At 39.6% G+C, this 13954-nt stretch overlaps 2 protein-coding genes across 2 annotated transcripts; both read left to right on the forward strand.

Annotated features, from left to right (window-relative positions):
* The first annotated feature begins 3458 nt into the window (after nucleotides 1–3458).
* Nucleotides 3459–8982, forward strand: cluap1 (clusterin associated protein 1). Its single transcript, XM_049588734.1, has 13 exons — nucleotides 3459–3546; nucleotides 4024–4091; nucleotides 4192–4303; nucleotides 4491–4575; nucleotides 4680–4859; nucleotides 5325–5420; nucleotides 5609–5692; nucleotides 5799–5932; nucleotides 6152–6293; nucleotides 7107–7182; nucleotides 7292–7402; nucleotides 7575–7624; nucleotides 8641–8982. The coding sequence occupies exons 2-13, from the start codon at nucleotides 4070–4072 to the stop codon at nucleotides 8815–8817; spliced, it is 1269 nt and encodes a 422-aa protein (XP_049444691.1). The 5' UTR covers nucleotides 3459–3546; nucleotides 4024–4069; the 3' UTR covers nucleotides 8818–8982.
* Nucleotides 8983–10620: 1638 nt separating this feature from the next.
* On the forward strand, nucleotides 10621–13871 carry ccdc124 (coiled-coil domain containing 124). The gene is made up of 5 exons (XM_049588737.1): nucleotides 10621–10758; nucleotides 11383–11560; nucleotides 12568–12760; nucleotides 13043–13148; nucleotides 13295–13871. The coding sequence occupies exons 2-5, from the start codon at nucleotides 11402–11404 to the stop codon at nucleotides 13497–13499; spliced, it is 663 nt and encodes a 220-aa protein (XP_049444694.1). The 5' UTR covers nucleotides 10621–10758; nucleotides 11383–11401; the 3' UTR covers nucleotides 13500–13871.
* The last annotated feature ends 83 nt before the right edge of the window (nucleotides 13872–13954 follow it).

The following is a 13954-nucleotide window of genomic DNA, read 5'->3' on the forward strand; positions in this document are numbered from 1 at the left end:
GTGCTTTTATGAGTATGTTATTGACAATTTGATTGAGTAACCATTTACTTTAAACATTGTACTTATTTTATCTGTTTTATCTTCCTTTTAGAGTTGTGATAGACTCTTTCAGACGATGAAAAGATGGTCACAAATTTAGAGATCATAACTTACTTAATTTATGTTAAAAGGTTATGACCACTGTTTTTTTTTTTTTAAATAGGATTTAAAACAGTACATTTAACCTAGTAGTACTTTATATACAAATTTATTTACTTCCATCTTTTGTAGGAAAATAGGCATACTTTTACTAGAGTAGTACAATGACTTTTTTTTTAAGCACTCCTGTATTCAGTTTTCATTTCAAGTCCCACAATAATTAGAACTGATAATAAAACACTGTGTGATAGTATCCAGCCATTAATGTGGATATGGTGTATACTGACACCTACTGATGACTGTCACTTCAGAATTCAGACCTACACACATGGCTGCCACAGATCCATTATGGCTGCCAGATACATGTTAACTAATGAGTACAAAAGCACTTCATATAGCATGTTGGTCATTTATTGCATTTTCTTAATCTTTCACCCATTCTCACTATACAAAAGTAAGCATAACATTTCCAGACACTCCATCCTCCAGAATAAATTGGTAGGCCTAACTGAGAGTCTTTCTTTACTGTTGTGGGATTGTGCTTCCGTGCACATTGGTCCTGAATCCCTCAACCACCTCCATGTTGCTGCTGCTCGTCTTCAGCCCGCTGCTTCACCACTCATCCGCGGCCCTGTTAGAGTCCTCGTCCGCTACAGCACAGTCCAGGCGCTGAACACCGGGAAGCGCCAGGTCCCTTTCGTTAAGCTTCTCCAGAAACGAGGAGAGCAGCCTTTTGTTTAAATGGTCCGTCAGGGTCCTTTCCTCTTCGACCCGCTCCTTGGCGACATTTCCATCCGACTCCGCTTCTTCCGCCTCGGTATCCGCCCTGAGCTGCGGAGGGGCTGAACGGTGGTTCAAGGGCAAGCCGTTCGACTGCTCGTCCTCCCCGGGCTGCTGCTCCGTCCAGCTCCCGGCGTCCGCCCCGGATTCCGTCTCCATCCGTGATATTAAAGTGGTCTGCAGAGCGGCATTCTCCAGCTCTTTGAGGCGTTTGCTGTGGAGGCCGCAGGCAGGAGGTTCATTTCCAGTCGCGTTGTTGTTGTTGTGAGGTGGCTCACCAGTTTGCTCCATCATGCTCTGCGTCAGGAGTGCAGCCCACAGATATGAAAGGCTTCTGCGGCGTAGACTGAGAAGTGTCGCCTCCCTGTGGCCACTGGTATTACTGCAGCATGCACACTGCAGCTCTAGGCCAGAGGAAGACTGTGGTTGGAAAGTATTCAGTGAAGATGTATGGTCTGACTGATGTCAGAACAGTTTGTTCGCCATTGTAAATGCCAGATTTGGACTGGTCAACTACATCATGAGTGCTATACTGTAGGCAACTGGACTTGCTTGCATTTCTTGACGACGTTTCGCCTCTCATCCAAGAGGCTTCTTCAGTTCTAAATGACTTGTATGGAGTTGCAGGCTTTAAACCCTGTGGACCCTTGCAGAGTCGTTGGGGTCACATATGAGTTGTTGACCCACCTGGCCATCATGTGCGTCGTTAGGGTCAGGTGGGGCCAGATGTGAATGGGTGTGAAGTCGTCTGGGGGGGGGGTCCCAAGACTGCATTGTAGATGGATGATGAGTGGTGTCATATGCCCGACCTCTGTTTAACTTTGGTGGTTCCAGTTTGACGTAGATGGCTTCTTTTACTCCTCTTTCAAACCATCTTTCTTCCCTGGCCAAGATGAGGACATTGCTGTCCTCAAAAGAGTGTCCCTTCTCCTTTAGATGTAAGCAGACAGCTGAGTCCTGACCTCTCCTGTGCTGTGCCATGCGCTTGTGGAGTGGTTGTTTTGTTTCCCCAAATGTACAAATCTGTGCATTCCTGGCTGCACTGAACTGCATACACTACACTACTCTGCTCATGCCTGTGCCTGGGTGTTTTGTCCTTGGGGTGCACAAGTTTCTGTCTCAGTGTGTTACTAGGTTAAAAGATGTGACTCCAACCACTCTGCAAGGGTCCACAGACAGGGTTTAAAGCCTGCAACTCTGTACCAGTCATTTAGAACCGAAGAAGCTTCTTAGATGAGAGGCGAAACATCTCAAGAAACGCAAGCAAGTCCAGTTTTTTTTTTTTTTTTAAATTTATTTAGAGAACAGTGCACATTAATGAACATTGCTGTAAATGTGCTGCTGTTAGCCAAAGGCTAATTTTCAACTGCAGTCCTCCGGCATGATGTTAAAAAGACCTCAGGCAGTTGCCTACAATATAGCACTTATGATTACCATGACCTTGATGACTGAGAATCTTCACTGACATTGGTCAACTACAATTTTCTCCATCAAGTGTATGTAACCCCTTAAAAGTTACACAGCTATAATCCTACAATTTCAAATATATGTTTCAGATGTAAGGACAGTATGCTACACCGCACATGGCACTGCATGAAAGTTACATTTTGCTAGCCTATGGTTTATGTGACACACTCACTAAAATTATGGACACACCCATTCCATTAGATCTAATATAGATTAGATATAATATGATATGTATTATTCTGAGTTGTGACCATTCTGCACAATTTCTCCAGTATTTAAAAGTAGAAGTACTCATTATACAGCTGACTGAGTGACTAATATAAATGTAGCCTATTTGTATGTATAAAAGAACCTTCAAATGAAACAACTAAACTACAAGTACATCAAACTTAAGCACAGTACTTGATACTAAATGTACTAATACTAAATCATACTAAATGTATGTAGTCATCCTCCAACACTGTCTATATTATTATTATTGATACTAATATTAATATTAATAATAATAAAAATAATAATACTGTTATTTTATTTATTTATTCAACCCATATTTAACCAGGCTTTGAGACTGACAATCTATTTTGCAAGAGAGACCTGGCCAAGACAGCAGCATGCAAAAAAAAAAAGTTACAGCCAATTAACAACATAATAAAAGAACATAAAGGATATACAGATGAACATTATTACAATTAAATACCCCTTTTAATGCTTGGGGAAATCATTTAAATCATATATCCAAATCATTATCAGATGTTACATTCAGTGTTCCTGATGCACTGTATTAAAAAGGTTTTAGTTCGATTTTTAAGTGTATTTTTATTTGTTTTAGGAAATAGTATTATTGTTTTTATTATCTCCCCTTTTTTGGGAATAATACCTTCTTATTTTGTTTGTTTTTATCATGTCCTGCTAGTTTTTATATATGTTATACTTTATTATTTTATTTGATATTTTATGTTTGTTATGTATGATGTATCTTAAGCACACTGAGTGTACGCTTGTCGCATGAAATGTACTATATAAATAAAGTTGACTAGAGTTAAAAAGATCCGCGCTAGTCTTTTTGACTGCATAGAGCTTCCGTAGGACAAGACTGTGTTTCCATAGAGACCGTCTATGGTGGAGGCGAACGAGCACTTAGCTCAGCCACAATAACGACAGGTAACGAAACATTATCAGGCCTGTAAACACGATATGCTACGTTTGGTAGCAGCTAATCAGATGGTTAGAAAAATAATATCTTGTCGCAGGTTGAACTGCCGTTAATAACCGGAAACACCAAGCGTTAGCGTTAACTTCTTGCTAACTAGCTAAGCACTGCCACAAACTAGCTAGGCTAATGAACTCTGCTAACGCAATAGTTATCATTTAATATTAATAATCCAATAAGCGTAAAATCATTAAAGACTCTGTCATATTTTTAGTTTCCACACACCTAAAATGGTGATGGAGGTTAGAATTTATAGTATAGTCAAGTCAAATGTATTCAAATAACGGTATGCCCAAATCATATTTATTTCTCAGAAGACTTTACAGTCTGGTCAACATAATTTCAAGCGCCTTTTCTGTAAACAAACTGATGCCCAGAGTTAAGTAGCTTGGTTGTCTGTAAATACATCCTGTCTCCTTTGCTGCCAGAGGAGGAACCAGAACATCCTCTGCTGCTCATTGCTGGCAGGTCAAAATGTCCTTCAGAGACTTAAGAAGTAAGTGACTGTATGTGGTTAACATTATATGACTTAACCAAAAGTCGGTGTTTTGTGTCTATATATGTGTTGGTAATTTGAGTTGCATTTCATTTGACAGATTTCACAGAAATGATGAGGGCCTTGGGCTATCCTCGGTTGATATCTATGGAGAACTTCAGAACACCAAACTTTACTTTAGTGGCAGAAATCCTAACATGGCTCGTAAAGAGGTATGCTCAAGAGTCACAAATGACACATGCTTCATGCTTAAAGAATATTTACAAACTCTGGGAGCATTATAACCTCTGCCTACCAAAACTATTTATTGACATCATGTACAGTATGCGTAGGGATACTGCAACATAATTTTCTCTTTGTCTTTTGCTCCCTATCCCTCTCTTCCTCCATTACATGTAGATACGAGCCTCAGATGGATATTCCTACTGATGTAGATACAGAATCAGACAGAATATTCTTCATCAAGGCCGTGGCCCAGTTTATGGTGACCTAATCTCTTAAATTGATACAGAATATACATGTTACTCCTGGCCATTGAAGGCCTGCTGTTATTCAGTCCGTCTTAACCAGTGTTTCACTCGGTTGTAGGCAACTAAGGCACACATCAAGTTGAACACCAAACGTCTCTACCAAGCCGATGGTTACGCAGTGAAAGAGATGCTGAAAATCACATCAGTGCTGTACAGCGCTATGAAGACCAAGCAGATGGCCCTGGGAGACCGAACGGAGGAGGACAACAACAAGTTCAAGTTTGACTTAGGCTCACGGGTGAGATGCAAGTTTTATACTGAGAAATGTTAGTCATTTCTACACTTAATAACTAAGATATCAGCTCCAAGATGTTTGAGTGGGAAAAAAATCCATTGAGTGACATTTAAGTGTTGGAAACTAAGACAGATAAAATGAAGCAGTGCCATATATTGTGCAGTTTAGCAGATGTGAATGTGCCCTGCATTTAGATTTGTTGCATTACTTAACTTGACTGTAAGTCTGACTCACTTGCATGTTGAATCTCAGATAATGGTGAATGCAATATGTTTGAGTTAACATCCCATGATATTTAATATCTTTGTATCTTTTCCTTTTTATAAAACTTTTATATAATTGGATGTTTTGCAGACGTCTATTCCTTCTCCTGTTTGCTCCTTCCTTTCTTTTAAATCTATCTTTTCTCAGACTGGGAGTACAAGAAAAAACTGTTGCTGATTAGGTCTCACTCTGTCTTCACTTTAGATTTCAGATCTTAAAACAGCTCGACAGCTGGCGTCTGAGGTCACAGCTAAAGGAGCATCTCTGTATGATTTACTGGGAAAAGAAGTGGACCTAAGGGTGAGGGAGAACACACATTAACTGACAGACAGACATGCACATTGATTTCCATTTACCTTGATCTTGAGTGCTCACAAGCCTTGACAATGAAAAAAAAAATGTTGCCCTACACTAGACCCAGACCAGACAGAATGTTTTACTGTTTGAAGGTGATCACTTTGCTGTCTTTGCTTTCAATATCCCCACAGGAAATGAGAACTGCTGCCATTGCCAGACCTCTGGAGATCAATGAGACTGAAAAGGCCCTGAGAGCTGCCATCAAGGAGGTTTTGGTATGTATTCATCCTGGCGATCCTCATTTTCAAAAGTCCCACAGGACTTGTTTTTATCTGTGAAATGCCTCTGAATCTGCCACCATGTCTTTGTGTTTACTTGAAGGAAAGTGTGGAGAAGACCAAAGACATGCTGAGTAACGTTGTTTCGGATGAAACCAGTCTGGACGCTAAGATAGAAAAGAAGAAGCAGGAGCTGGAGAGGAATCGGAAAAGGCTCCAGACACTGCAGAGTGTCAGGTCAGTTCACAACCTGACAGGTAACAGACAGGCTAAATGACAGGAATGGTTCCCCAGTGCTCGAGTAAATTAAAACAAAGCACAGGGTGAATGAGAGGGACCTTCATTTTGAGTTGAATTACTTGCTCAGAACTTTTTGTCTTTGACTTACACTGAGTCTTTAAGCAAAACCGACCCTTTTCTAAATGCTTATCTTTTTGTTCCTCTCTCATTTTTTAGGCCAGCCTTCATGGATGAATATGAAAAGATTGAAGAAGATCTACAGAAGCAATACGAAACCTTTGTGGAGAAGTTCAGGAACCTCTGCTTCCTAGAGTCTCAGCTGGATGAATACCATAGACTGGAACAAGAGAGATTTGAGGTGTGTGTATATGAAACATAGCTTTTTTAAATGTCTTTTACACATACGTCCTACAGATCTGTTGTATAAAATGCTGCATTGATGTGTTCTCCGGATGGTCCCGTTTCCCAAGTTGAGAAGTCGTTCTGCTGATTTTGTTCATGAGCCTTAAGTCGTAATGTGGAAACAACATGGAATATGTGTTGTATTTGATTGCTTAGAGCATTTAAGCAACATGTTTATGTATTACAAAGTATTAAAGTGTTGTCCCAGACTTGTTGCTGCAACAGTACATCCCTAAAAGTTCTAAAAAATTGCTTATCTTGACTGCTTATAAATAACTTTCTAACTAATCTAGGTCACTCTACATGGACGGCAACTAATGGTTACAACCTCATATATTAAAAGTTTATTACCAGCAGCTGAACATTTATTTTCTCTGCCGTGTTCAGGCTCTAGGATGTCAACTTGACAACTTGTGCCAAAATCTTTGCAGACTTTTTGAGTTGTTCCGACTTAAGGGAACATTCACGTGCATTTGCCACAGTTATACTACCATACTAAGGCATCTCTAGACATTCAGTACACACCCAACAAACATGAGCATAATTGAAAGGAGAGTAACCTCTTGTAAGAGTTCGACACAAGGGATAAATGAGAGTCCTTCCTTTCTGTGTAAAAATATAATTTGCCGGCCTGTGATGGTGTAACCACCATCACAGTACTGTTACCAAACATAAATGGGAGTAACTCACACTCTGACTGCAGTGGGTAGAGGAGAATACGCTCTTCATGCTGGCTATAATGTTCCTTGTTCTTTTGTTTCCACTGCAGGAGGCTGAAAACACAATGAGGATGATGCAGAACGTATTGAGGGAGGAGGAGGAGAGGGATCTGACAAGGAGTTCTTGTGAGACAACCGATCACATGCTGTGAAAGCAAAGCAATAGTCACATACTGTAATCTCAACCCCCTTTCATGATCTCACACGCTTGTTTTATGAAATATGTTTCCTGCAGTGAAAGATGAGGATTCTGACATGGATGTTCCAGAGGACGAAGGTTCAGACAGCGACATGGAAGAGTGTCGACCCTCTAAGCCACGGCCCACACGGAACGGCATCATGGCAGGTACACAGACGAGGGATAAAATTGGTTCATTATAGACAAAATTATCTCCTCAGTTACTTTCTATGATTCTGATTGGTTTTATATCTGTGGTTCTCACAAATAAATGTTTAACCCAATAAAAATTAGCATTGAATTTCACATAAATTGAGCGTTGCCTTTTTTTGCACGACAGGAAGAGGAGCTCGATTCATCGGGAACATGCAAGGCGGTGATAGTGATGAGGTTAGTACTGTCATAGCTACATCAATTTAAAATTATTTCCTTTAAGCATCTCTTCATTTTGTGTGTTACAATTTGGATTAAAGACTTTTTTGCTGATTTTGCTTCCAGTGGCCTCAGATGGTGCTCTCTGTGCAGAATAACACCACAGAATAACATCATGCTCTTTACTTTTTTTTGTCATTTACAGCTGTAGTATCCCATGCACCAGTTCTGATCAGTTTCACCAGTTTCACACCCCTTTGGGTTTCCATTTTGTACTCTTACCTTTCACTTGCATTTCAAAAGCCCCCTTTAGCTGCTTCCAGAAGGTCATTGCATCGTGCCAAAAAACAACGGAAAGGAAAGGTTTGTGCAGGACCAGGATCTAGTTCACTCTCTGTTCCTAAGTGTATTTAAAGGAAAAATCCATTCTTAAATTCTCTGACAGAGTCGAGGTTTGTCTCCCAGTCCAAGGAACGGGACCTCATCAGTTGCACAGCATAGCCTGTATCAGTGTTTGTACAAGTAACAAAGTGAAGGAGATGTACACCCAGGTTTTCACACACTGTCTAACTCTCAGAGAACATTTACTGTTTTTTAAATCACACCACTACTGAAGTACATAGGTAATATAAACCTCACCACCTGTGTTAGTGTTGCTGAGAGGTATGGAAAGAGGAAGACAGCGTTGAAGTGAAGTGTGTAGAATGGATTTTTCCTTTAAATTAGGTATATGGTTTTACTGGTCCCCATAGTGATCCGGCTCAAGGTGGACATGTCCCTGTTAAATCAGCTCTGTACTGGACTTGTTTTCATAACAGCCAAAGAGGTGATTCAGTGGATAGATCTGTCTGATTGAAGTGTTTGTGAGACATTAGCTGGTTCAGTGTTCAGTTAGAATGATAACATGTCCATCCCTGTTGTAGTTTAACATCGTGTGTTAAATAATTGTCCATGAATCATGTTACTGGACTCTACAAACTGAGCTTTTTGTAATTGTGTAGTTATTACGTGTCTCTGCTCGCCTGCTGTTTCAGAGTGAAGACAGTGAGATCGATGTGGACGAGGACGATGAGGAAGACGATGAAGGCGAGGAGGAGGAGAGCAAGGATTTGGAGGATGACAGTCTGGAGGGCCCAGTGTCCAGGGGAGCTCACCCTTCCAAGGGAGGCATGAGACAGCCTCTGCTGGAGGAGAGCGACAATGACTTCTAAATGAATACAGATGAGCTCCAGCTGCTTCTGTATCCAGATTAGACCATCTGATTACTTCTGAGAGAAATGCATACATTATATATCATGATGTTGTTTTTACATCATAACGAATTAATATAATTCCTATTTTTAATATCTGTACACTGTGTATCTTAATAAAATATTAATTTAATGTTTCTTCCGTGTCTGACAGCAGTATGAAATGTTACTGTGCTATGAGTCATTCAGTCATATATTGAGGCTGAGTATTTAGTATTACATGCAATTTTATAGTTCATACCAGTAGTGGAGGAAATATTCAGATCCTTTATTTAAGTAAAAGTACTAACACCACACTATAAACATACTTTGTTACAAGTAAAAGTCCTGAATTTAAAATGTTACTCAAGTAAGCTAATAAGTATAATCATGTACTTCAAGTATAAAGTGTAAAAAAAATACCCAATCCAGAAAAATCTAAGAATAAAAGCCAAACAGAAGAGAAACCTAAAAAATATTTAAAATGACTTAATATGACTTAAATGTTTATTAAAAATAGTTGCTAGCTGATTTCTTGACCAATTAACTGTCAGGTAGTTTAATTTATAACAAAACATACTTCATAAACTTATGTTTTTTATGCAAATATATTCATTTGTAAAATAACTAGTAACTAAAGCTTTCAGACAAATGTAGAGTAAAAAGTGCAATACCTCCCTCTGAAATGGAGCTCAAATTTGTTCTTGAGTAAATGCACTTAGTTACATTCTACTACTGGTTTATACACCCCATTTTAAAGGACCACACCATACTTTAAAATCTGTTGTAACCTTAAGATAAATACTCCTTTGTTGGATTTTTACATTGGTATCTAAATGAGATATTTTCTTCGATACTTAAGAAAAAAAAAATACATTTGAAATGGAAAAACATTAAGAAACTTATAAGACACTTCAGTTTCAATTTGGGAGATTTGAAGCAATATCTGTTCTTAATAGTAGAACATAAGGTTCATTAAACTGGTTTTCTCTGAAATAAAGGGACTGTTCTTTGTTTATCAGGGGAAGTGTCCCGCTGGGATGTAAGTTGTTTTTTTTTTTGTTTTTATCTTGACCCTCCCAGAAGCTACAAATATTTTGTCTTGAGACCCTGAATGACTGGGGAAGATGCATGATCCTCCCTCTACAGTTCATTTTTCACAAATTTTTAAATAAGGTAATAAGGAGGACAAAGTGATTTGGGTGAAATATCACTAATTTAAACTTTGGTTATGATTTTTTTTCCTGGCAGAAGCATTTATTGCATATGATATGTTTATGGACTGTCTGAAATTTGAAAATCCAACGACAATTTCTGTTTTCACAGTTTCTGGATATGATAAATGGTGTTATTTAAGCAATTTTAAAAACATGCCTTATGAAAAGTATTTAAAATAAGTGCCAAATACAACCATTTAAAGTTGTATGTCCCTCCCCTAAGACAAATAAAAAACATATGTCCCTCTCCAGTCATTTGACATGCCTCCCTCGTTTTGCACCACCCCTCCCTCATGATAAATAAGGAACAGTCCCTAATCAACTTAATCATTTAGGACAGTGAGGCAAAATGTATTCACAATAGGAAGATGGATTTTAAATGCATGTTCACAATTTTCTGTAGGATAGATACACTTGAAAACTGAGAAGTATTTATCCAAAAGATATAGCTGAGTTAAAAGCCTATTTGTTATTATTTATTCTATTTTATTTTAACCTTAGTATGGAACGAACAGTACGTGAAATACCTGCTACTTTTAAATATGCGATAAAAGTACATATGAAAGATTTCATCCGGTCTTGTAACCATAGGAGATTCACGTCATCAGTGTGCGCGGTGGTTCCACAGAGGAGGTGGCAGACAGATGCCTCTTCGAAACAACACTCAACAGTCGTTTGCTTACGACCTGTTTTTCCTCTCATACTGGTATGAAACCATAGTTTTGCTTTGTGTGTTGTGCTTATTATCATCTTAGCTAAATGTAGGTTAAATTAAAATAAGGAATGACCGACTCGTTAACGAGCAATCCAGTCTTGTTTATCAGACTAGCATCAGCTAGCTGTAGCTAACTAGCTAACGTTACACTGACAAGCAAAACTGCAGCCGTTTGTGTAACTTAGAGACTTCAGTTATGGCGCAGTTAACCTCCTTATCTGCCAACAACTGATTTTCGTGTTTGCTAATCCACATTTTATAAGTAATGCTTAATTATGGTAGCCACCTAATAAGGATAATAGTCTTCTATTACTTTATTTATAGGTTACATGATATTAATTAAGGAAACGTTTGATACTTTCTCATCTAACGCTGCTCCTGAGCATTACTTATAATATAACTAATGAATGTTAAACAATCATAGCTTGAACAATACTTAAGTGATAAACACCAATAGGAAATGCCATTACCACCTTGACATAAGTACACATTTAGGTAGGGGTTTGAGTCATTGTAGGTATAACTGGTTATATCAGTGTTTAGCGTCAGCCTTGAAAACTCTCCTGTCAGTCAGACTCTTCTGAATGATCCCATGTTCTCTGTCTCTTGTCTCAGCTGAAAAGCAGCTGTTGGGATGCCAAAGAAGTTCCAGGGCGAGAACTCCAAGGCAGCCACAGCCAGAGCCCGCAAGGCCGAGGCCAAGGCAGTGGCAGACGCCAAGAAGAAGCAGCAGGAAGAGGATGCTCTGTGGCAGGAAACCGACAAACATGTACTCAAAAAAGAGCAGAGAAAGGTGAGATGCCTCTTCAGCGTGATGCTCAATACTGGGGGAAGTCACAGTTGTGCTGCTGCTAAATTTGACTTAACTGGTTTGCTGTTTCTTTTGCTTTTTTGTGGATGATGTGTATACAGTCATTTTACTTTAAGTTGAAATAATAAAAACATGAACAAGAAAGGAAAATAAATACATATAAGCTCATGCTGGCAGAGCAGTTATTTATTTTTTACTCAATGTTTTTATCTGGATAGGAACCTTGCTTGTAGCCTCTTATTACACACACACACACACACACACACACACACAGGTCCAAAGTCTAGATGGGATTAAAAGTTAATTATCCCTAGTGGGACATGTTGTATAGGCAAGTAGTCACAGATCAAACAACAATGAGAATGGAGCAGCTGAGGGAGACATACCATAATCAGCATAAAAGTTAACTTTACGTCTTATCAATTACACACAGAAGTTAATTGACCACAGCAGACAGTCTTATGGAGACTCGATAGGGGAACTATTCTAGCATTTCTTTGGTACCGACTGCTGTAAGTATTTGATTGCACCATACTTTTTCCTCTGTGACACCAAGGAAACATCGGTGAAGCTTGTTGATTGCATTTGTCATGATATATCTAATGGTCAAACTTATTTAAACCAACATTATTACATTTTTAAAGGCATACTTTGCTGATTTTCAACCAGCTTTGTATAATAACAGTGTGGGTAGTATATGTAAATGTACTGTGACAAACTTCCCTCCATCTAACAAGTGCCTACATCTCCCTTTCTTCACCCACCAGCAGTAACGTTTATTGGTCAGGTTTGGCGCAGTGCATTCTGGTCGTTGTAGGCCATAGCCCTTTGTCTTGTGTACTTGTTTCTGGTCACGTAACAGCAATTTCAAAAGTATCTCCGTATTTCTACTGCATAGACCTTCTAGTTTTATTAAAAAGCCATCTTTCCAGCAGTGAATTACTTCTTTAAGCACAAAAATCTGACAAGACTGTTTTTTTCTTTTGCAGGATGACAAGGAAAAGAAGAGGCTTGAGCTCCTTGAGAGGAAAAAGGAAAACCAACGACTTCTGGATGAGGAGAGCTCGGGCATAAAAGGCAAATCTCAGAGGGAGGCTGGACCTGGGGGAAAAGTGACTCGTGCCCAGATCGAGGAGGTGCTTCAGAACGAGCACCAGCAGCAGCAACAGCTCAAGCCAAAAGGTAAATTTCAGGTTAAAGGTGACGACACAAGTGTCAAAATAAAGATGACTCATGAGTGTAGATACAATCCAGCAGCATTGGCTGTTTTGGGGATCAAACAAGACATTTGAGGATGTTATCCTAGGCTCTGGGAAACACTGATCAGCATTTTTCACCATTTTCTGACCAAAGAACTAATTGATTGATTGAAAAAAAATTGACAGATTAATTTACAATGACAATAATAATTACGTGTAGCCACAGAGCAAACCAGTTACCATCAAATAAAATTTCTTCTCACAGAAAAGAGCCACCTGGAGACTCCACTGGAGGAAAACGTGAACAGAATTATCCCTGAGGAAGGAACCGTGGAAGCCAGAACAATAGAAGATGCCATCGCGGTGCTCAGGTACCACCTGTACTGTGTGTGACATCCGATTGTCCCTGTGATTACTCTGATATTGATCTGAATTAAGTTTCTTAGCCTAATGAAACAGCGCTGATGATACGTGGATGTCACCAATTCCTCATTACATCCTCTCTTCCTGTTTGCAGCACTGGACCTGAGGACGTGGACCATCACCCGGAGCGGAGGATGAAAGCAGCGTTCGCTGCCTACGAGGAGGCCAACATGCCTCGCCTAAAAAACGAGAACCCCAACATGAGGCTGTCGCAGCTGAAGCAACAGTTGAAGAAGGAGTGGATGAAGTCGCCAGAGAACCCCCTGAACCAGCGCTTTGCCGCGTACAATACGAAGTGATTGCACTCTTCCCCCCCGCAACTCCATTTAAAAACTGTCTGCCTGTGCACACGGGAGACTTCCATTGAAAAAAATTAAATAATTTCATTTAGAAAAGAGAAAAGTTGCTGATGAGAGCTTCACGACTTCCTGCCCAGAAACGATCTCTCCAGTGCCACATGACTCAGCTTGGTTGTTCTATTCACTAGCAAGGAGAAGCTCATTTTCCCCAACAAGGTCACGAGCGATCACGATGTCTGTGCACGTGGCCTCTAATGTGGCACTTAAGCGTCTAATGAATTTAACTACGTGATTTTTTTCTAGCACATCTGGGGAGGTGGGAAGCCAGATGTTTTGAGAGTAACTTATTAAAGTTCACCACTCGATCATCAACATGTCTTTTTGCTTTTAAATGTGAGACGTGTCCTTCTTTGACGTTAGGGGGCACATAAATCAGGTCACACACTGAAGTCAAG

The sequence above is a fragment of the Epinephelus fuscoguttatus genome, linkage group LG10 (genome assembly GCF_011397635.1).
Source record: "Epinephelus fuscoguttatus linkage group LG10, E.fuscoguttatus.final_Chr_v1".
NCBI classification, from domain to species: Eukaryota; Metazoa; Chordata; class Actinopteri; order Perciformes; family Serranidae; genus Epinephelus; species Epinephelus fuscoguttatus.